Genomic DNA, 23,916 nt, shown 5'->3' with positions numbered 1-23,916 from the left:
TGTTCAATATACTTAGGAGAGCCTTGTTGTTAAGGAATGCTGGATGATTTATTCAGCAGTGCCTTTCTCCTGGAAGGACATAAGCCATTCTCTTAGGAGACCTACAAAAATCACATTAACACTAACATGTTCTTTGATGATTAGAGAGTTTCCCTGGCAACACTCCATCAGTGCAGGCTGGCAAAATATATTGTCATAATTGGAGATAGACTTTTTCCCCTTTTGCATTACAAAATAATCCAGCTGAAGGACTCCAAGTGGATTCTTCCATTTATGGTGCCTATTTTCAATTAAAAATATCCCCTTTGAGACCATGGAAGAAGCAAAGTTTTCAGGAATTTCCCCACACTGGGAATTGTGTGGTCATGTGGTTTTGTTTAACACAAAGCAAGAACTGGATCCCCCATCTGTTGCTCCATAGCTTATGCAACATTTAGGGGCTGTTTTGTATTAATGATGGTCACCATTAATAAAACAGTTTGTAGATTAGGAATTTATACCACCCTTTATAATTAATAGACAGTTCTTGCTAATCTCCTCTATGGTTCTTTCTGTCCTAAATTCTCAAAGCACTTTCCCTTCCTATCTAGATCTCGCTGGCAGGCCCCAATCTACCATAGACAACTGGCTGAGTTCCTAACTGGGGAAAAATGGAGATATGGCAGAGCACCAGCTGGGCCAGCTATTGCAAGAAATCACAACTATCAGACTTAATAAGAGAGACCACAGCAACTGTTATTGCTGATGGTTGCACCAAACCAGTCAAACTTTTTTATTGTATAGTAAATAAGTGCAGGCAAAACATCTAACACTTGCTAGAAGAATTGATTAAGTTTACAAGCACCAGCACTCTCTTGGGGAAGCCAACCTGACCATAATTGCTGGTGTAACTAAGTCCCAATAAATGCTTCCCTGGGGAGAGATAAGAGGCTTTAGGAAATGATACCTGCCAAGACCTGTTCCATATTCCCTGTCTGGCTTCTGAGAAAATTTAAGCAGTTTCTAGCCTCAAAGATAACTTGAAGCAATCACTGGTAAAAAGACAAAGTCTTGATCTGTCCCCAGAACTTGGACTTGAAGTCTAATAAAGGGTCTTGAAGAAAAAGGAAGCATAAATTATTTCTGTTAAAAGTACAGAATTAAAGTTATGTTAATAGAAGTCATTTAGCCATCTGAGCAGTCTCCTAGCAATTGCATAAATTACTGACTGAAAAGGAGTTTCAACCAGAACATCATTTCATGGCCAGACCCTGACTGATTTCCCAGCAAGCAATAACAAGCACACTGAAGGGAGCTGCTCTATCCTCAGATGAATGGAATTAATAAGTCACAAAAAGCTGTTTAATAAACAAATTTCCCTTTTCTCTCTTGTGAAATGTACAGGAACAGAGTATGTGAACACAGAAGCCTTTGCTATTTCTGTGTATTTCCCAGACCATTTCCTCTTCAAGTCCTTGCCACTCACTTTAAGCCCATCACTTCTAAGCCCCAGCTGCTTTGATGTGCAGCACAGAGCCTATGGCACTGTTGCCAGTTCCTAAGAGGGCTGCTTGTCACCTCTATAAATCCATATGCTCCACTCAAAGCAGTTAGTTTTTTGACTGGTCTCTGCCTCCAGGGACAGAATGGCAGAGTTCTGGTTCAAATCTGTTATTCCCCTCTAAGATTCAGCCATTTGTAGCTCATAAATTGCAACTTAACAAATAGATTGAGATGTTTCAAGTTTATCTTCCCACACAAGTAACAGCAAATTGTAGCGTGAGCCTTGTGTGCAATTTTGCTGAAGTGCCCTGAGGCTGGGAAGCAGCTCAGAGAAGCTGTTTTGCTGGAGATGAGCACTTTCCTGGTCACCATCTTTCCAACACAAAGCTCTCCTCCCTCAGAAGTGGCTCTGGGAAAAGTGAGGGATACACTGCAGGCAGAAGCTTTATAAATGGCCCAAGCTGAAAACCCATGCAGTGAGCTAAAACTTCTTGTTTGAGACAAACCATTGCAGAACTTTTTATTGAGTTGGGAAAAAAAGGTCATTTGACTCCTTTTAATTGTACCTAAAAAGGTTCTGTACATTCCTAGGGAACAGCAACAGTCCTGCTGAATCACGATGAGGAAAAGCCTGTGTGTAGGCAGATCTGTCTTTGCAGAAGTAAACCTTCAAATTCTTCAGGACTAGAAGGACTGGAAAGAAGAACCAGCTGTGCACAAGCACTACATTTAACGCAGGAGAGCTGGACCTTCCAGCTGCTATCTCAATGAAATTAACACCACCAGCAGAAGTAACTACAGGAAACTTCTTTTCCTGAGGCATTTCCATGTGCAGCTGTGGCTGTAATCACATTCAATTTATCTATACAGTGCCCAAAGCAATCTCGGGCACGACCATCTCTCCACAACCGAAGGCATGGAGATATCAGTCTGGCTCCAGCAAAGGCTTATCTAGATTTTCACAATGCATAAAAAAAAGACTTGTGGCAAATGCTGTCTTTAGGACTGTGATGGTGTCAGACTGGAAGGATCATCTCTGTCCCACCTGAACCCTCAGTCTGCCCAGGTGTCACAGGGTGATCAGACTCTTGGAACAGACTGGTACACCTGCAAAGCCACAGGAATACCCTGGCTTTCCTTATGACCCACCCCCACACAGAGCTGAGTTTTGTGTTTATGGCAGCACACAGCAATTCTCCCATGCAAGACCCCACCAGGCAATGGTGAGGATTTTGGCCAGATATTTACTAAGCCTCATCTTCCCCTGTATGGAGACACCAAAACAGTCTGGCATCTTAGCCCCCTTCTGCCACTGGGTTTTGACTAGAAGTGAAGCAGACAGGGCTGGGGCCTGGCCAAGACCCTTGTCCCAAATTTCTATGACATATTCCATACCTAGAGCACTGATGGGTGCATATCCTCATCAACTCCCTTCGGAAACTGGCTACCCAAATCTTCCTGTTTTTTCCAACTGGTTTGAAAATTTGAAGCTCATTAAAAGAAACAAGCAGAGAAGGGGAACTGGCACGCTGCTCTAGCAAAGGCTCATCTCCGAGGAGCAAGTTTATCACTGCTGCTGCTTCCATCCAGCTCCAGCATGACCTCTATTTATTTAGCCATGGCTCTCCACGACCCACAGGGACATCAAGTGGCCAAAGAATCTAGTTGCACATACACAGAGACCACAGGCTTGCTGAGAAACGTTTGGGAGGAGAGTAGGGCATCTGAGCTTAAGTAAATTTGGGCCGTTCACTGCCCAGCAAGAAGTTTTCTCTCCATGTCTTTACTGAACATAATTTCATTTTATTCTTCCTTTCCCTCTTTTGATTATAAGCCTAGTAAAAACATGCAAAAAAAAACAAACAGAAAAGAAACCAGATGTTCCCTGAAAGACTGAATGTACCCTGTACTGAAAGTGCCCCTGCAGAGTGTGTGACAAAGCCCATCAACGTGACCCAAAGGAGACCCTGGCACTGGAGCCTGTGCTTAGGTAAGAAAGACATCATAGTAAGTTTGTGCAAGTTTTAGTTTCCAGAGTTTGCCCTTTCTCTCCTTTTCCCAGTATAAAGTAAATTAACGTTGGTTTTTTTTCTTTGTTTGGCTTTTGCTTTTTTTACCCCTGAATCCCTGCTGTGAGGTTATCAGCAACACAATGTAGAATGGAAGAGAGCCTGGAAAAGCTGAAAATCATTTACTATTGTCAGTACCATGGGGAGATGTCTTTCAGAGAGCTGAAAAAAACATTTCAAAGCTAATCCTAGCCCAAAGCTGCCATCAGTTACTCCTTTCTACACCTTCCCCTCTGATAATGAGGGATTGTGGCTTGGGAGCTCGGCAGCAAGCCCAGAAGCCCCAGAGGTGCTGGTAGGTACCATCCTCAGCTGATAATGCTGTCAAGAGCCTGCCAGTACCTTTTGGGAATCAACTTACTATATCTTGTATTAAGTAAGTTGATTCAGAAGGGGTTTCTCTCACAGCAGAGGCTAAGAGGGTGAGGAATTATGGGATAAGTGTCATGTGCAGATGTAAGAGGTGAAGGACAGTTATAGCTTTTGCAAGCCAGTCTTACAGGTTTCCTGAGCTTCAACTGTTAAACACCATGGCAGGGAGCAGTCCCAAACCTCGCTGCTCCCTGCAGTGCTTATTCCAAAAGGCACCTTCTCTTTCCCACTCCCAAGCAATTCCCATCACAGTCTGCACAATAGCTGAGAGCATGCTCTGGGGATGTTCTCATGCCTCTAGGTCTGCAGTTTCCCCAGGAATCATCTTATTTATATGCATGATCAGCCCCTCCTGCTTGGAACAGCTAATTCTGCAAGTTTTCTTTCAATTTCCTAGAAGGCACGAGAAGGAAAAGTCCCAGGACAGAGACTATAAACACTCGAATAGAGAGGCCAGGCTGAAGGCATGAAGAAATCTTGCCACAGAGCAGAGGAGAAACTGTGCACCAGGAGACACCAAGAACATGGCTAGGTCAGTTCTCAGTCTTCTTGCTGCTATGAATTTGCCACTTTAAAAGGAAGCATGTGCAATGGGATACAGAAAGGGATTGTTAAGGAAAACCTGTATTACTTCTGCCAAGAGACCAATGTTTTCACATTGAGGTTCAGGCATCCACTTGAACCAGCAGCACTTGCAGTCCTGAAATATTAAATCATGACAAATTTCCCCCTCGAGACACATCTTCTCTTTTCTTTCTCCCAGCATCCCACTGCTGCCTGTGGAGGTTCAATACCCAACTCAAATTCAGCTGCCTGAATTCTGGGCAGAATCAAATGTGGGTTTCTTCCTGAGCAGCAGAACATGCAAAGCCTATTTTCTTTCAGCAACCACAACTGTGAATTCTCTAGTTTAACACCAATACCAAGGATGCCTCTGGCCAATATCACTAAAGCTCACCTGTAGGTTCAAAGATTAGAGGAGTTTCAGCTCAAACCACAGGAAGACAGGCAAGGAGAAAGGTATATCCCAAAAGAATTTCCACACAGAAAAGTTTCCCCAGCTCAAAGCAACACCTCCACAGTAGATAAACCATAACTGTGTTAAAGAGAGCAAAGGTTGTTTTACTGCATTTCAAAAGTCCTCCCGGGGGAGATCAGAGCCAGCCAGGTTTCTAAGCGGTGCCCTTTCATACAGGTTTGAAAAATAACATCAAGATATTGATGTTATCACATGCTCTTTATTTCCAGCTGACTTTGTCCTTCCAACTCAGGTTTAAAAGCTGTGCAGTTTATACAGCACTGGTATTGTTGCAGTTAGAGCTACATGAGGAAATTCCACTTTTAAACTACAAAGTCTGTCATTACCTTTGGTCCAGCACAGGTACTGGGAGTGCAGCTAGGATAGACATCCCCCACAGGTGTTCCCCTTCCTGACAGTGGCACCTCTCTGAAAATGCCTTCTTCCTACTGTCATCATCTGTAAGCCAGGACAAAAACACATATAGCTCTAGCTCTGTGGATATCAAAGAGACAGCTCTATTAAACCCAAAGGACAATTGTCCTCTCTGTATTTCAGATCAGTCTAAAACTGTGCTACAGGGGACAATTAATCTTCAAAATCAATTTTTTTTCAGGAGGCTAAATTTCAATTGTCTCAGGAATGGTGGTGCTGGTCTGGTAATTACTGTCTGATGAGGCAACCTCCAAATTCACTGCCCAAGAGAAGACATTTTATTAATAACTTTTGTCACAAACCACAGGTCCTTTTTTGACTTTGAGAAAACGAGTTGCTTTATTTACTGTGTTAAAAACCTCAAGCTGTCGGGAGTCAAAAACCACAAGTTCTCAGGAGTCAGAAGATTTGCTTTGGGTTTTCATTGCATTGTGAGACAGGGAGTAGATATTCTCTTTTCCCCAGGAAGGCAAAGCAAAACCCCCAGTTTCTTCTAGAAGAAAAACAATCAAAATGCTATTTTCCCTTCCTTTGCATTTGTGGCCTTTTCTTTCATGCCTCACTCCACAGTAATCTTGACTCCCCTACATCTCCCTCCAACTATTTATCCCCACAGTTGTTTGTTGTCTAGCTGCTGTATTTGGTTCTCAGGCTCACTGTTTGCCATCATTCAGAGGGACACAGCTCCCAGAAGATCCCTGGAAGCCACAGAAACACCAATTCTATCCACATGCTCAAGGTGAGGCTGCCCCAGGACTATGCATCCTGCAAGTGCCAAGCTTGGCTCCATACAGTGAGGATATTTCAGGATTTTATCTAATGACGCTGTCAAACACCTAAATTACTGCAGCAGCAGGACTGATCTAGGATTGCCCTCTTTCTGAGGGACACCTAAGGCTCCCCCTTGCATCACTTCCCTTGGTCCTGGGAGCTCAGTTCATCAGAGGCAGCACAGCTTGAGCACCAGGGCCTGGAGAGCACAGTCTTATCAGACCAAATTTGTGTAGCCAGCACACTCTCCTGGCACAGTGGAGATATGGCTTTGCATCTCAGTGAGCAGACAGAATAAACCCCAGGTTTTCAGCTTGCTAACCACCTATGCTTTGGATGCAGAAAATTGCTACACTAGTGCAGTGGATGCTGCCTGGAGAGTGTCTGGGTCCCCTCGAGCCATGGAAGTTGATGTCAGCCTGAACCAGGCATATCCCACACACATTGCATTTCCTGGTGAATAGCCCAAAGTGTGTCAATATACTGATCTTTTAAATCATACTTCTGGAATCCCAGATTTCCCCAGGAGAGGTCTGGTGCTGGCAATGCATTTCACATACCTTGCTCAGCACCAGGCACTCCTGCTGGTACCCTCAACCCCAGCAACAACACTGCACTTACATTGAACTGAAAGGTGGCCCCAACTCTCCAGACCCCCAGTCTTGTATTTTCTGCTACAACTGTCCCTCACAATAGAGGGATCTCCAGGGTTTCAGGAAATTGGGCTCTGCAGGAGCTGTGTTTTACTAGCAAAGGAATACTAATGAATTCAATTGCCCTTAAGTCCCTGCATGCTCTTTATTTCCAGCTCACCCAGCTAAAGCTCATTTGATTTTAAAGATAATCCAATAAGCATCAATTAAGAAAATTAACTCCACAAGGATTGGATTTTCCTAGTGCATGAGACAGTGAGATTAAGGGACAGGACAAAAGGGAAATACAGCTGGAAGTTCTGTTATAAAAAGGTATTTCTGTTAAATCCTGGACATTTTCCTTTGTACAAATGAAGGTTTGAAGAACTTCCACCCTGCAGAAGGCCAGGCCAACACTGCCTGTGGGTGATTAGATCCCTCCCAGGCACTGAAACTAGCACTGCACAGGTCCTGAGAAGCTGGGTTTGCCCAGGCCTGCAGGACCAGCCATGAGAAGTAGGAATGATGCTGCAGGACTGTTACAAGCAAGGTAGACCTGCCAGGTCCCAGCTCACTATTGCAGACTCTGCTGTCCCCAGATTCACTCTGAGTCCTGTCCAGCCCACACAGGCTGGAGAATCCCCATCATGGAGGCACAGAGAGGTTTTTCCTAAGCAATGAAACAAATAGAAGGAAGACTTGAGAAGAGAAAAGAATATGCACGTCATGCTTGGAAGTGAGGACATCAGTGTCTAAAAGACCTATCACAGTGTTCCTTTGCATCCTGTAATGTTTGTTTTGCTATTTGCTTTAGCTGATCACAGTGGGGAGAATTCATTGTCTGTTACTGAAGACCAAACTGAGCTTTGACAAAAGCTCTCTGCTGTCCAAATACGCTGTTGAGTGGTTAGCACCAAATTCAGCTCTTTCATTTTTAACTACAGAACCATTCTCTTACACAGCCAGTGCACTCGTGAGACAGCTTACCTGTACGTGTCTAAAGGCAAAACACATTGCAAGGACTCTCCGGAGCTGCAGGAGTATTTTTGGAACAGGTTGGCTTATGAGCACTGAAATGGGAGTGATCCCTTTAGTGACCCCAAATACGTTCTCAAGCACAAAACATACTTTGACACTTCAACTCATATATCATGAAAATACCATGTATGTCAAGAAAAAAAAAGGAATGATACTCTTTGTTACAAGGAAAGCCCATTAACCAACAATCTGGGGTTGCTGCAAGACTGAGTTCAGCCCATGAAAAATTAAAGGCAACAGAGACCTCTAATGCATCACGTATCAGGAGAACCATTAAGTAATCAGTCAGCATCCAGTTTTATAGGGCATTTTGGGCATAATTCAATCTCCATTCATTTTAGATCATTTCCTTAATGAAGTAATGCACTGGACATAAATATTTCAATGCAACTCTCCAATGTCTTTAAGTGGCAAGCAGCCTTCAGTAACACAGAACCCAATTAAGCTGTAAAGGATAAAGACTGAAGGGGGAAAAAAAAAATCTAGACGTAAAAATACTGATGTGCTTAGGTCCATGGGATTCAGGCATATAAATACAGCTGTGCTTCTGAAGCCTTTAAAGAAAATAAATGAGATCAGTTCAGCAGAAAAGGCTGGGGTTAGTAAGATGCTATTCTATAGCCAGGCTGCCTCTCCCTTGCATGTGCACCTGAAGCAACTTGAGGTAAGGATTGCTTAAGGATTGTACAGCACCAACGCAGTGGGATGCAGGTAACTCCTGCAAGGGAACTTTCTAATATTCTACACAGTAGTGATGCTTTTTCTGCCTTCATGCACAGCAAAAATGGAATGATTTAGCAAGAAGGTTTCCTTAAGTGCTTTTTCTTGTCTTTCACAGCACTAAGTGGCAGTTTTGCTACAGAACATCTCTCTTCCACAGGTTATGGTGGCTCAGTAAGACATTTAAAATACTTGCCAGGCAGTTACTGCAGCAGCTTGGCTGCAGGGCCTGGGGCAGTGCTCTGTATCAGCCCATACCCCATCCAGACCCTCCCGCACTGCAGAAGCCACTCACACCTCTCCCCTTTGAAAGAGAGGCTGCAAGGCCAAGTTTTCAGACAGGTTGCTTGACACAGTTTTGCAGAGGTGCTACACACACAGTCACTGAAAGTTTCTTTGCAAACCACCAGCCACAGTTTTCTCTGGGATTCACACCACAGAACGACAATATTCTCCAAAACTCAAAGCACTGCAAACCTGAGAAAACCATTTACTGCATTTGAACCATAGGCTGAAGTATTTCACACAAAAGTTACAAAAAGCGTGGGGGAGGTCAATTTTTAATCCTCTAAAGGGTAAACCAAAACACTCACAACAAAAGCAGAGAAAAGTTTAAATCCATTAGAAAGATGGGAACAAGCATCTTTCTAAAGTGTGAAAAGGCCTTTTCCCAGGAGAGCAAGCTGGGAAGGGCTGGTGATAAAAGAGAGGAGTCACTTGCTTTGGGGCATTAAGAGCTTATAGGAGAAAGTGGTGGAGACTCTGGCTCCCGGCTGGAGCTGGTGTGGGTGCTTGTGTTATTTGTCAAGCAGAACTCCCTGTTCTTTGGGGAGTTTTTACTTTATGTCTTTATGTAATGCTTTAGAACTTGTCTGGTTTGTTTTTTGTTTGTTTTTTTTTTTTTTTTAATTAATGTCCTAGAAGCTGATGTGTTGGATTGCTAGTGAATAGCATGCCTGTGGCTGCTCTCCCCAAGTCTGAGGTTGTGGCAGCACTAGTCACAGTTCAGCATGCAATGAGCTTGTCCTCGGCCTGAGGCAAGAGTCCAGGGAAAAATACTGTCCCAATCCTCCCTGGATTACATTGTGTACTGGCAAACTGGTTAAATTAACACTATCTCTATTATTTAAATTCTACTATTTCCCAAGTTTTTGAGTGCCACATATTTAACATCATTAAAATCTAAGCTTTTGGTACACAATTACTATAATAAAATAAATATAAAATGTGCAATACTGTAAATAATAAAATTGCCCAAATACTACCCTTCAAGCCATCAATAGTTTAGGTGACAATGGCTATTAGCAACCACGTTGCCCAGTGATATATAATTTTTTTTTTTAAAATGCAGGTCTCCAAAGACTGCTGGTCAGTCCAGCAGAGGGATCCTCTCTGCTGCCAGTCCCCAGCTGCAGCGTGCTGAAAGGAGCAAGGCAGAGCTCTCAAACTGAGATCTGTTTGTAACCAGTCTGATACAGCTATAGAGTGAATAAGTGACCCCATCCAGCTGTGTAAAGGGATGCTGAGCCATGGAGTGTTTCGACTTTTGAAGGGTTTCAAATGGCTTCATCCAATACAGCCCACTTGCACTTTTTTTACCCTGAAGACTTGGCAGAACTAAAGCACCATTGATACATCTGCCTCGGGTTTGATTCCTCTCTCTGTACACCTCACAGGTAGGAGTTTGGCTGCTTTTGCCTGTGCTCCTGAGGCCTGATTGGTCCATGCAGGAGACACATCTGCGAGAGGGGAGCGTACAGCTGCTCTGCTCTCTCTGCTGCGGAGTGTCAGAACCCAAAAATGCAGCCCCCTCGGTGCAGACGCAGCGCCACCAGTGAGCGGCTGTACAGTCCTTCCCTTCTGCGAACTAACCACTAGAGAGAGCCCTGGGATAGAACGTGCTGCTGGAGCACCCTGGGCCCAGGCACAGCAGTCGAACGAGCATGGGAGCAATAGTAATCACTTAAAAGGAAAGGATTTTTCCGCCTTCCTGAGTTTTTCTTTCTTTATCCCCAACGTTATTCTAAATTTTCTTTATTAATCCAAGTTAATTTTCAAGCTTTTGTTTTTAATTTTCTCTTCCTTTCTCAAGGGAGAGATGGATTTTTAGGTAAACCTCCATGTATTTCTCCCATCCCTTGCTAAGAATACTTGGGAGAAAAAAATTGTGACCAGAAAGGACTGGATTGCACGCTATAGCTGGCACTAAAACCGACTTCATTCACTTGAGGAACGTGAAGAAAGCTGATAATACACTCAGTAAGCATAGGATAGAGGTATCAAGACATTTCCATGGGGGTGCAGATGTATCAGTGTTAGCTATGAGTTTTATCTGAAAGCAAAAGCAGTTTAGTGCCACACAATATTTGAATGTTTGCCGTGCTGACAGACTGAGTGGGAAAGCTCCAGCCCTGAGCTGTGCTCACACAGCTGAACCACTTTGAGACCGAGTCAAAATCTGCACAGAGCAATGTTTCATACACCTTAAGGTCACAGAGCAATTAACACAAACTTCAACACATCCTGACTTCAAGCAGACATCTTCCCAAGACCAGCTACCAGTGTCTGTCCCACAGAGAAGAAAAGCCATCCTTTTTTGGCTTACCTGCTTCTGATGGAGGCCACCACTGTCAGCTGGGACCCACAAGTGTCTCTTCTCAGCTAGGTGTAGAAGACAGAGAACAGGAGACCAGGAGAGATCAACTGTTTCAGTGTTCTTGTGGATGAGGTAAACTGGCACCATCTTACACCTTTGCACAGCTGATTTAACTCCTTTTGTTTGCAGAGGAGCAAGCACCAGTGCAACCCGGTCTTCTACTGCTGTTGGAACAGCACAGTGTTCTCTAGCTAACAGAGACCTACCCACCTCAGTTGCCTGTGCTGCTGCTACTGGTCCCTCTTATGCCCTGAAGGTGTCAACAAGACACAGCTGCAATCAGGTCTGCAGATCTGCAGTCATGGCCAAACTTGAAGCAGCTGTGGGTCCTCTCTACCCCAGGTGCTGCAACAGTGCATCCCCCTTCTCCTGTGAGATGCTCTGCACCAACTCTCACAGGTTCCTTTTTGCAACAGTGGCAGTCCTGTCTGTGCACAGGACACATTTCCTATGGCTGAGGACTTTTTGAGTAGGACAAGCTGGCTGGGTTTGCTAGCAGACCAGAAAATTCATGGAGAAACAGTTGTTCTTGATGTGTTCCTTTTTCTTTGGAGAGGGGACTGCAAGCAATCCCTTCCTCCAGACCTGCCTGCGCACTATGGGAGGGATGTTCCTGGACATTAACATGCACCTTCAGGCTGGCCTTCAGTGTTTCATCAGTTGTGAGCAATTAACAAGTAAATAAAAATACTCAAGTGAAGTGCTTAAGTGGGGTTTATGTGTGCCCTGACAGGCTGAGCAGAACTTTTTGGCACAGCGTGCAGTGTGGCAGCTGGCAGCCAGTGCCAGTGGTGGGAATAAACCCTGAGTAGCTGGACATTTCATCCTCTCCCCAAACACCACCTTCCCATGGTAAACCTCCTACTGTTGTACCAGCAACTGTTAACTACAAATCAGCTCTTTTCCAGCTTTGCTGGGACAAAGCTCACATTCCACAAGTAACCTCTGGTGTCGTGTACATGCAATGGCATCACTCTCTGGACACTGCCTGCACCTGGGGAGGATGAAGAACGGAGGAAGGCAGCAGTGTAGAGCACTCTTGGGTAAGAGCTGTGCCAGCTCCATGTTCATCCCAGGGAATGGGACGCTCATGCACTCCTGCACTGCTCTCCTGGGCATAAACCCCGCTAGTGAGACACACGTGTTCCTCTGGCTCACAATTCAGTGCTGCATATGTCAACCGTGTTTTCAGTAAAATCTGAAAATGAGACACCATCCAAGTCTAAAATAGCCAGGAAAAAAATTGTCCTGTGACGTGGCATTACACTGTTTATACATAAATAGAAATCATGTGTAGCACGATTTCTATCCCCCAGCACCAGCCAGGGGCTCGCTGTGCCTGTGTTTGAAGCCTGGCCTCGAAAGGCCAGGAGGTGAGTCATGGAGGTGGAGCTAGAATGTCCATTTTGGGGGACAAGGGCAGGACAGGGGAGCTATTACTAAGGCAAAAGCAGTGCTAGGGGAAGGGAGACTTTGTGAACATTGAGGTGTCAGTACTCAGCTACTGCTCACCAGCAATAACATGAAACAGGAGCAGGTTTTGGAGGAGCTGCTTGGGTGCTTGTCTGGGGCTCTCTGGGGTCAGGGAAGGACATTCAACAAATAGCCAGCTGCCAGACTCAAGTTCTGTGCTTGTTTTAAACTTGTTTTGCAGCCTGATCCCAGGTCTCATTTACTAAATCTAATTTTTGCCATCAACTGTGTCAGGAATTCTGACCAGGGTGAGTCAGGGTAAAATTGATGGGCTCAGGGTTCAAGGATTACTGTCTCTGCAAGAACAAATCATGGTGATGGACACATGTACCTCTGACCTGAGACAACTGATCGGTGCCAGGAGCTGTCACTTGTTTCTGAGCAGGATAGTGCGAAGAATTGAGATACAGGGGCTAGTTTTGCTCAATACTGAAACTGAGAAGGAACAGTTTCAGGAATAAACCAGGGTTTCACATGGCAGAGGGGATGTTCTTCACCTTCAGGTCTGCTTAACCCCCCACGCCTCTGGGAAACGAATGGGGAATGGTACATACATACCATGTGTACTACAGCAAGTAATTTGTACCTCACATACCTCACCTGGTTTAGGCTCTGGGTCACTCCGCAGCCATGATTTGCCTCCTGAACAAGAGAAGCAACAGTTTCAGGTAAGTCACTCACGAAATGCCCCCAGAGCAACGCATGAGCCAGCAAACCACAGCTCAGTGTGGCCCTGGCTGTCCACAAAAAGTTGTTTGCTGTGTGAGCACCCCCAGCCCTGCAGTTCCTTCCACTGGCAGCCTGTAGCTCAGGTTCAACCCTCCCAAAACATGAGAAACATGCAAGTCTTTGTGGGCAAGAGCCCCTGGTTACACAGCATGGACCTGCGTGGAAGATGAGGATCTGAACATGCACATGGGCAGGAGAATGCAGCTGCCACCTGCAACTCCTACCTTGAAGTGTAGGACAAAGCAGCCAAGGGGGCAGTCGGGGTGATGGGTACTCAGCAACGGTGACTTTTTGCCATCTCCACTGGCTTATCTTTTTCACAGATGGAAGATACCTGGAAAACCTTAATCCATTGCCAATGGCACAGTGGACCCACCTGCAATGGCCACCCACACCCATACAGTCTGAGAGCAGCGTGCAACTTGGAAACTCAGAGATCAGGAAGGTCTTCTGCTACAGAAAAAGTCCCCAGGGGCTCCTCTGTGTTCTTTCTGTGGCTCCCACATCCAGTTCCCTGTGTGCACATCGCTGCAGCAGGTGAACAGTGCTGCTCAGGGCTCCAGCTGGATCCCCTCCCACCATAGCCTACTGCTTCAACAAGTGCCAAGGCTGGCATGAAAGAAGCCTTTCAGAGAAAACAGACCAGCCCAGTCACTCCAGACAAGAGGCTGCAATAGGTTGTAAGTTGGCAGAGCTCTTGGCGCTCCTCAGTGCCCTGTTTTTACAACACGGCTGCTGCATTGCCAGCCATGTCTGTTTTGCTGATTCCTACTTCTACTCACTGCTAAGACCTAAGGGAGTCCGAGATGGAGTTGCTGGGAGGTAAAGATGATGTGAAGACATTTGAAAGCACTGGGGTAGTGCTGTGACATAGACCCCAACTGAGACCAAAACTGAACTCAGCTGGAGTCAGAGCACTCACCCCTGCACCCAAACCTCTGGGCCATGGAGGAACAGCCTGGCACAGCCCCTGCTGGGGTGCCAAAGGGCTCTCTGCCCCCTCTGCAATTCTCATACTTGGCAACCGGAGAGAAGTGAGCAATTAAATATTTAGGAAAGGTTTACAGTTTGGATCCAAGATCCAGTTTATATTCTGTAACCTCCCCTTTATTTTAGCATGTTCAGTAACAAACTGAGTTTGTGACATGACAGTGGCTTCAGATCATGTTTGAGCTGCTTGTGGCTGCATCCTCAGCTGATGCTTTTGAAGACAGCAGTCAGTCACAGGGCATTTGCCATGTTTCCTTCTTGCCTTCATTCCAGCACTGTAGGTACAAGTTGTTTGTGGGAATCTTCAAGCAGGCTTTTTGCAAACTTAAAAGCTGTGTTAATTAAATAAGAAAAAGCATCCTACCCTTACAAATAATTATACTGCTTTATTTTTCAGTATCACAGTCTCAGGAAATGAAACAGTCCAGATCCTTTCCAAGATATTAGATAGCTTTTTTTCCATCTGTCTGTCCACAAAATAATCAAATTAAGTACAAATTTGTTTGTTTGCTACATTTATTACAGTAGAAGAACGTAATCATTGGTAGAAGCAGCTGAGCTTCAGAACAAAGCGTGGAACAAAGTGTTGTTTTCTCCTGCTTTTGTGAAACCCACTTCAGTGTTTCCAGAAAAAGCACACGGAGGGACAGAAGGATGTGGTGGGTAACAAAATACAGCGGTTTATTGAACAAAATGGGGCAAGGCAATGTTCCCTTTACATTCAATGAGAATTCAGGAGCATGAAGCAAAACATGCTATACACACGCACACACACAGACATGATACTTTGGTTAAATGTCATTCAGAAGTTCTATGCCAAACCTGGTAAAATTATAGAGTGAACAGTCAAAAATGAAAACAAGAATAGGCTTGCATAGACAGATTATTGTCAGTGTGCAATTCATATTTAAGGATTAGCTGTTACAACCCAGGGTACACTTGCAGCTCTGAGGAATTTAAGCCTTCTGACTAATCCACCTCATCGCATGGCTAATATTTAGATTCTACAGACTGAAAGTTTACCCTGAAGAGCTAAATGAGACAACTGCAGCTATTTCTCTGAGGCAATTAACTATATTGCAGTGCACAGATGCAGCTGGAGACAGACCATGGAGTCTACTTAGAGTGAACACTGATACAGTGGAACTTGTTTACCACGAAGTAGAAAATACTCATTTGTGTGTGCCACTGTCCTCTCTGGAACTCTCCTGGAAGAGCCCAAACTGCACAGCTAAGCTTTGCCCTGTGCTACTGATGGGGAGGAGGTAGCTAATGTATCTCCAGCCCAGATGCTGAGGTTAGGGCAGCTTTCTCAACATGAAACACGTCCCACAGCCTGTCCTGGGCACAGTAGTCCAAGGGGCACATGTGTGCAGCACAGCCAGTGCCTCCACAGCAGTGCTGCACAACCACAAACGTGCTACAGCACATTCCAGGAGTAAACTGGGTTCTCTGTAGGTTTATGCCTGTCCTCTGCAACAAACATAAGACAAGCTGCCTGTGGTATACTTCATGTGAGGGATACCACTGTGCCTTAGCCCTGCGTCCCACACCCACCTCCCAAAGCAACTGCAAAACTAAGCCCTGAATATCTTGGGAGAGTGGGGCAAAACCAACTGTCCATTGGCTGGAGATGGATATAGAGCAGAGCTAACCTCAAAGCAGCACCCTCCCTGGCATCACTGCCAGGAGCTGGATAGCACTGAGCTCAGCTGCCCCTCAGTCCATGCCATGAGCTGTGCTTCGGTTCCCATCGCATCTCACACAGTCTTGCAGTGACAGTGCTGCCGTGAGGGACAGAAGGAGCCACCTGCTCAGGGGGACAGACACCCAGGAGACTGTTCTGGGCAAGAAGAAACGAGTTTCATGGACTGGCTGTGCTAACTTACAAGAGTGTAAACTAAGTAGGGGAATCCTCACACTGTCTCCAAGTGCTCCCCTTCTTATATATAAATTAGCAATCCACAGTTAGTTCGTATACAGGATAATATGAATTAAAATAAAAACCTTGATAATAAAAACATATAATACACACATTGATCCACAGCAATAAACTGAATGAAAACACTAGAATGTAACAGTGGGTGTAATTTGGCACAAAATAAACACAAAAAGGTCTAGCACTGTAAAAATAACAATCCATTTTTTCCATAAGTAGAGAATGTAATCAATTCTGATTCAAATCCTGATAGGTGGGAATGCAGAGATATAAAAATACTGTACATACAAGATCCCTTTTAGAGAGTGAAGCAGACTGCAGCATCTGTAACTTCTATGCTTCCTCCCCAAGAGGAGAAATTCAATGATGAGACTTCATTTATCCCTTAAGAGCTGATATTTTCTCACCCCACCAAGTTCAAAACCATGAAGTTCTTTAAAAAAAAAGATAAAGTTAACCTGTTGGATCTATCCACGTGACAACAGCTGCTTCTTGCTGCAGGAAGCTGTACAGTCCAGATTAAGACAGTGTTTCATAGCAAGGCGACTCAGATCAGCCTGCTGAAGACATGGAGTATCCCTGCGGGTAAGGCACGATCCCTCCGGTTCACCCAACCTCTCTTCGGCAGACATTGTGCTTTGGACGGAGGCAAGGAGGTGGTGAGAGCTCTTGTGGCTGAGATGTGCCAACTATGAATATTAGGAAGTACCAGGATTTCACGGAGATGAATTTTCCACGTGGTGCCTGATGCCTTGTTAATGCACAGATTGAGAAAGGGATACAAGACCTGAACAACCCGGGCAGGCCCAGCAAGGACTCCTATATCCTACTAGATCTGGAGCAAACCCATAGACAAAGCTACTAAAACTTGGCAAGAGAAAACAAGGGAAAAATAAAGATACTGAAACACTTTTCTGCCATAAGAAGGAAATATTGCTGTTTCTTTATAAAAGATCAGCTTTGTTGTGCTTCTTTCCAGGAACACATGTACAAGGTGCTGAGTTTGCATCTCGCCTACACCAACTGCACCTTCTTACTCTCAGCAGAACTGTGGCCACTGAGCCCCAAGAGGAATTGGCTCCTTGTTCATCCATGATCTTAACTCTTGTTGACTTCAGTGGGATCACGGAATTCCCTTCCAAAAGTGGTCACTAAACACACAAGTCCAGTTGCAACCTTTGCCTTGGGAAGTCTCTAACCTATCTGACTGCATCAGGACCCCAAAGTATATCAGATGAACAATTACTCTGCTTATACCCCATTTGCTATCTGCTTTCCTCAGCTACCATTCCTAGCATTTCTCTCTCTCAATAGGTGTCAGCCCCTTCTAACAAAACCTTAGGGCCCCCCTTTCCACAAGGGCTACAGAAAAATAAAACAGGAGAAACACTTAAGAGGGACAGCAAATGAATAAAGGCAGACAGTAAGAATAAAAAGATATGGATGAAGGGAGGATACAGAGCAAAACAGCCCATAAAGCATTCAGCACTTCCTGAAGGCACCCAAGGAAGCAGCAGATGCTCCTTCCCTTGGGCTCTGTCTCTTGGTGCCATGGCTGGAGAGCTTGACTGGCCCAAGGAGGCCATTAAGAAGATCCTGGAGCTCCACAGAGCAGGTACTGAGGTGTTCTTCAGACTCTACCCAGCTTCCAAACTAAATCAGAGTTTTCTCTCATATTTCTATTCACTCCCATTGAAGTCAACATCTTGGATACCACCAAGCATCCCTTCTGAATTAACAGGTTTTTCAAATGTCAGGGGGCTCATGGTCTTCATGACTTTTCTAATTAGGGTAAGACAAGAGTTACATCAGCCAACTGCAGTGCAAGAAAGTCCATCATAGCCACCCTACAGAGAGACCCACAGCGGGCTGAATTCCTAGTTGGCAATTTCCCTTTGCCTTTTGCAGCGGGTCACCAGTTTTTCGCAAGCACAGCAAGTACAAAGCTCAACCACTCCCTGATTTGGCAGGACTTTTCCCCATCCAGTTTTCACAAGTGCACCAGGTGATACAAGCAGCAGTGCCTGTTATGTAGGAAGTGTTAATTCATAAAAACATACCAGGCATTCATGTCACAACAATAATTACTCTGATGGCAGTGGAGGGAAAAAGCCTATAGGAAAAAAAAATGGCATTTTCAGCAGCAGAAATTTTGACTGTTATATGAAATACAAAAATAAATTTTTATAAAATAAAATCTCGGTAGATGAGGTTGCCACACTGGGCCAAGTTATCAAATAAACAAGAAAAAAGAAAAAACAGGATCTATGTTGTTATTTTTCTGGATCCTTTTAAACAATGTTAACACTTCTGAATAGACAGAGACAGAACGAGAAGAGTAAACAAGGCAAGGACAGTAAAATCTAGCTGCTGGCTGGGATATTTCCTGAGAAGCAGCAGCAAGCAAGCAAGACCTTGCAAGTCACTTAAGGGTTCATGCAGGTGAGTAAGCTCACAGTCTGGAAGCAAGGGTATGCAGGTAGCAGGATGCTGCTGATGCACCAAGTCCTACATTACAAGGTTTTTGGATAGTGTATACCTGGTCTATTGGGGGTCATGTGGTTCTTCATAGATACTGAACTGCTGTCAACAGGCCAGTGGGGGTAAGAGATGGAAGTTTCTCGAGCTGTTGGTCAAGGCAAGACAAGGGTTTGTGCTGTGGCATTAAACTTGCCCCTCCAACTTATGACAAAAAAACCCTGCCTAGTCTTCCCAGGGATTTGGCCCAGTAACTATCCTACCAAGGACAACAGCCAAGGTTAAAGCCTTACAGCCGCCTTAGGACTTGAATTGTGCACTAGAGAAACAGCAGACAGCCATGCTCTCTTCCAGTTTCTTATAGGTCCAGAGAGCTGTCAAGGCTCCCTTCCCAGGCAGATCAGTGGTGAGGGCAAGTATAGTCACAGCTCTGTCTCCCCTCCTCCACAAAGCCAGGTAGAACTGCAGCTGCTGGCAGACAATGAAGAGCATGGCAGGACAGACTCAGTGCTGGGCACTAAGGAAGCTGGGCTGTAGGGGCAAGGCAGTCAAACTCACTGCTGTGAACTGGACTGGCACATGAACAACCTGCCTGTACCAGATGAACAGACTCCAAGCCAGTGTCCAAATGTTCAGCTTTGTAGTTCAAAAATATACCTGAAAATAATGGCAAAAAAATTATTAAAAAGACAAAAGAATCAAAATGAGTGGAGGCCAAAAGAAAAGGCTACTTGTCTGTGCAAGAGAAAAATGATTTTCAAAGAGCAGAAAGCCATCAAAGTGGAAGGGGGGAATCAATGTATGGGCAAATCTATACAGACAACAAACCTGCGGACGCTGCTAAGCCCTAGAGAGCAATGATTTTTTTTATTCCAGACTGGAGTCTGCCTGGGGTGCTGGACAGAGCACTGTAGAGGGAAGGCAGTCAGCACAGACATGGTGTGGACCATTCAGCCCTCTGTGTCTAGTTCAAGTGGCCTGTAACTGTAGATTTTTAATTCAACGCCCAAATGGCCCTCTTTCAGCCCCACGTTTCCAAGACATATGCAGGTTCAGATACAAGTTGCTGTACTCAAGTGCATCAGCAACCAAGCTAGGAGTTACAGGAGATCCTACTTGGCTTCAGTGAAATTCCTTGGCTTCTACTACACTGAAGCTCAAAGTAGGTGACCACAGAGGTCCATTCAGACGCGTGTGAGTTCCCAAACCACAACTCACAGCTTCTTGAACTCCCTGGCATGCACACAAGGTCTAATTTCAGTTGAAACTGTCTTCCTTTTAACTGTTCTATCCTATATCTGGAGCTAAATGTCTAGTTACACACTCTATCCAGATTTTTGGAAACCCTAGAAAGAAATACAGCAGTTAAATTCTGTTCCATAGGCAATTTCTTTGTCACCGGTCCCAGGGTCTGGCCTTTACTGGTGTACGTTTGAAGATGCAGTCTCCTTCCTAGTATGACTGTCAGGTTGGGTCAGTTGTCTTATCCAAAACAGGAAGAAACATGTTTCCTCTTACAACTCTTTGTGCTAAGCCATCCTAATACTGAAAGGACTTGTACTTCTGATGTTTCGCTGCACTGCCATAACACAACTCATTTCTTCAATTTTCCTCCATTTTACATGCATCTCAATTTGTCCTATTTGTCAAAGCTCCAGCCAAAGATTAAAAATAAAAACAGAAGGAAAGCCTCAAAAGGATGTATGAAGGAGCTGTTAAGCCAGCTGGTTGATTTGCACAGCTCAGTGGCAGCTAGATTATACTGCACTGCTTCAGTCATCACATATGAGTAAGAAACTGAAACAAATAATTTTCCTTAATATGATGACACTTGAAGAGATGATCCTGGGAGTGGAGGGTGGGCCTCCCATTGGGTCAGGAATCAAGGAAGTTGCCCGGCAATTCCAGTAATATTTGCTACAGAAGAGTCAGTACCAAAGCAAAGGCTAGCACAGTTTACTGCTTCCTACGGGAACCTGGAAAACAAAACAAAGAAAAAAAACCAGTGAGGCTAGATCCTGGTGGAGAAACTACTACCTGCATTTGTATTTTACTTGTCCTGCCGTTCTATTTTACTTGTCCTGCCATCCTGTCCATCTGTCTGACTTCCCAGGGACTGGTAAAGTCAAAGGCCAAAATGGGAATCATGTTTCATTACCCAAGCAAAAGGAAGGATAGACAGGCAAACATTCACATTTTGTTTAGGGAGTGAATGGTGCTGCAGCCTCACTTCACAGTCTCACTAAAGAAAACTGAATGAACACTGGGTTTGCAGACTCAGATATCTAAGTGCCATCAGATATCTAAGTGCCATCAACTTTGCAGATTACTTGATGAAGACAGAAGTTTCCCAAACTTAAATTTCAGAAAGGAAAAAGTGTCCACATATAAGTCACAATAGTGGAGCTCAACAAAACCTGAGAGACTGAGTTAAACTCTGACTGCCCTCTTCCTTCCCCAGAGACTCCACAGAAAAATCTGAATGCCAACTGTGTGAGTTAAAAATCTGCAAGAGTGACCTTAATCACACTGCTCTATGCCCAGTGATTTCAGGAAACAAGTCAACAAAGCAGTGCTGAGATGCCACAGGAACAAAATAAGCCTGTCCTCAGGACAGACTTCTGTCTGATCATCCCATCTACCCGCCAGCCAGGTGATAACGCAAGATTGTCTTGGATTCGATTGTTTGATACTAGTGAGTCACCTAAAATCCATCATGTCATTGTCTTAGTGTCATTTCTCCATCATTTGCTGCCTGGATTTACAGTCATTCATCATTAAGAGATCATGGAGGACATGCAGACAACAGTTTGACAAACTCCAGGCAAATCAATTCAGCTTTTTAGTCTCTCAGCCTGCAACACGCTCAGCAAGTACAGCCCCAAACACTGACCAGCATCACCTGCTGCTGGTGTAATAATATGCACTCCTTGTTTCTATTAGCATTGCCTTTAAATACTCTGTCTTGCAGGCTGCTTGTTTGAGTAAAACAGCTCACAACAACCCAAGAGCTGGGGCAGCCCTGGGATTGATTGATCCTACCTTTAGGAGAGTGCTCAGGTCTGGGGATCTGGCGCAAGGGGCTGGGCTGGCTTGTGTAATATCGAGAGTGTTCAAAGTCATCGAGGAGAGGCTGTGACCTGCCAAGCACAGGGTAAAAGGAGTGATGGGAAATAGCTCAAAGGCATAACAGTGTGTCAACAGGAACATCTCAGCTGTCTGGTCTGTCGCTGTCAGTTTGATGCAAACTGTGCCTGGCCCAGACTTCCCGCCTGCAGAGCAGCTCCTCTGAGCACAGCCCATTACTGTTTCTGCATTAAGAAATGCAGAGCATTTACTGCTTCTCCTGCACCTCTTTCATTTAATAATGGTTTCAAGTTGTCAGGAAATAAAGAATTTCCATCATGAAGACTGATGCAAACCTCACTCAAAAGAGCAACATTTTGAAGTGTTTAATGCTTGCCCAGCTTTAGTCCCAGAGTATTTTAATATGATCTCTCTTCAGTCTCACACCTTATCTGTTGTTTCTTTTGCAATTTCAACAAGAATTTCTAGGCTCCTTTCTGGAATGGAAATCAAAGGCAATGGGGTCACTTCCAGGGCCCAGTCTCTCATGAGGGGCCTTGAGCCAGAGTATCAAGAGATTCAGAAGCAACAATGAGCTACAGCATGTTCCCAGTTTGGGATGAGGGACCCCAAAGCACAGTGCACCTGCTTGCAGGGGGTGTCCACATGCAGCAGTGGGAGCTGTGTACAGGGCTTAACTGGGAGCAAAGACACAAGGGAGCAGCTGTGCAAATGCATAGTGATTACTCCTTCCTGCCCAGATATGACATTTGTTTTCACATCCCCAGAAGCTCTTTAACCCTCTCAATGTTTTTCTGCCATTTAACAAATGTCATTGCACAAGCTCATCAATCTCTGTCAGCACAAGGCATGGAGACCAATATGGACAAATGCCATGAGCTCAGTGAGTGACGCATGTCACCAAACACCTCACGAGCTCTGTACCCTCCATCTCTTCTCAGTGCTAAAATCTCCACACTCCACCAATTCCCTCCTGGGTGGGTCAGGCTGGTCATCCCACAACTCCTCCCCAGGATTCAGCTTCTCAGCAGCTTCCCAGTTGCATTTCCCCATTTTTGCCAGCCAGTTCAAGCTCACCTTGAAGACCTGTCGCTTCTGTGTCGCTGAGTCTCAGGCCCTTCTCTTGACCTTGAGCGCGTGGACTCGCCTGCATCAGGCTGATGGGAAGGAGGGAAATCTGTTCATCTGTGTGCCTTGCAAGAAACCCACCAGTGCACTGAGCCTGACACAGCTCCACACAGCCCTTTCGTGCTTGGTTTGTATGATTAACTACAGCCAGACGTGCAAATGCCAGTACCAGGACTAGTTTCCAGTAAACAAAACTCAGCCTTGCTGAGCCAAACTCAATTTTTGTGCTAAATATGTGACAGCTCTCGGGGACCATCCTGAAGCTGGGGTCAAACATAGTGTGTAATGACTGTGCACATGGTTGGGCTGAGGGACCAGCTGCACGCAGCTGTGCTCCTGCAACCACTTAAACACAGTAAGGAGGCTGAAAACAAAGATACCTCCATCGGGCCCCAAGATTGACACAACGGCCCATTTAGCACCTCACCAGTGCAGACCATGAAATCTGTTTCCTATCCTCTCCCATGTTGGCTAGCCAAGCCTTTCTGTTATCACTCATGCAAAAACCTAGGCAAATAGACTCAGTACTTTCATTACACAGCCAATTTTATTACGAGGCAGAGTGACATCTGAAGCATCTGCAGTGCCCTTATACAAACAGATCCAACTACTGCTTTTATTGCTACAGTCAGGATTTCAGCAGAGGGAAGGTCCTGCACCAGGAGGACTGAAAGCGCTTCAGGAAGGCCACAAAGTGCTGTGACATCTAGTGCCAATCTCCCAGGCCAGATGCCAAAAGCATCTAACTAAGTAGGTGGCTCCAAAAGTCTTGGGAAGTACTTGAATAATAAACAGCAAGACCCTTTGGAAGCATCACCACCTTTTGCTTTCACCACACACGCACACCTCCCTCTGGAAATCAGAATAACATTATCTGTGGTGTCTCCTGAAGCTTGACA

At 45.0% G+C, this 23,916-nt stretch overlaps 1 protein-coding gene across 2 annotated transcripts in view; it reads right to left on the bottom strand.

Annotated features, from left to right (window-relative positions):
- Positions 1-15,040: 15,040 nt before the first annotated feature.
- CCDC50 (coiled-coil domain containing 50) overlaps positions 15,041-23,916 on the bottom strand; it is a 42,522-nt gene continuing 33,646 nt past the window's right edge. For both annotated transcript variants that reach the window (XM_051782163.1, XM_051782164.1), the window contains 3 exons: positions 22,967-23,046; positions 21,845-21,942; positions 15,041-20,778 (listed from right to left, as the gene is read on the bottom strand). In XM_051782163.1, coding sequence (XP_051638123.1) covers positions 20,759-20,778; positions 21,845-21,942; positions 22,967-23,046 — 198 coding nt within the window. In that variant the 3' untranslated portion in view covers positions 15,041-20,758. The remainder of the gene's footprint in view (positions 20,779-21,844; positions 21,943-22,966; positions 23,047-23,916) is intronic.

The sequence above is a fragment of the Manacus candei genome, unplaced genomic scaffold, assembly GCF_025592945.1.
Source record: "Manacus candei isolate 608988 ecotype Guabito, Panama unplaced genomic scaffold, ASM2559294v1 h1tg000015l, whole genome shotgun sequence".
In the NCBI taxonomy this organism is placed as follows: domain Eukaryota; kingdom Metazoa; phylum Chordata; class Aves; order Passeriformes; family Pipridae; genus Manacus; species Manacus candei.
This window is presented reverse-complemented; position numbering and strand designations above follow the sequence as displayed.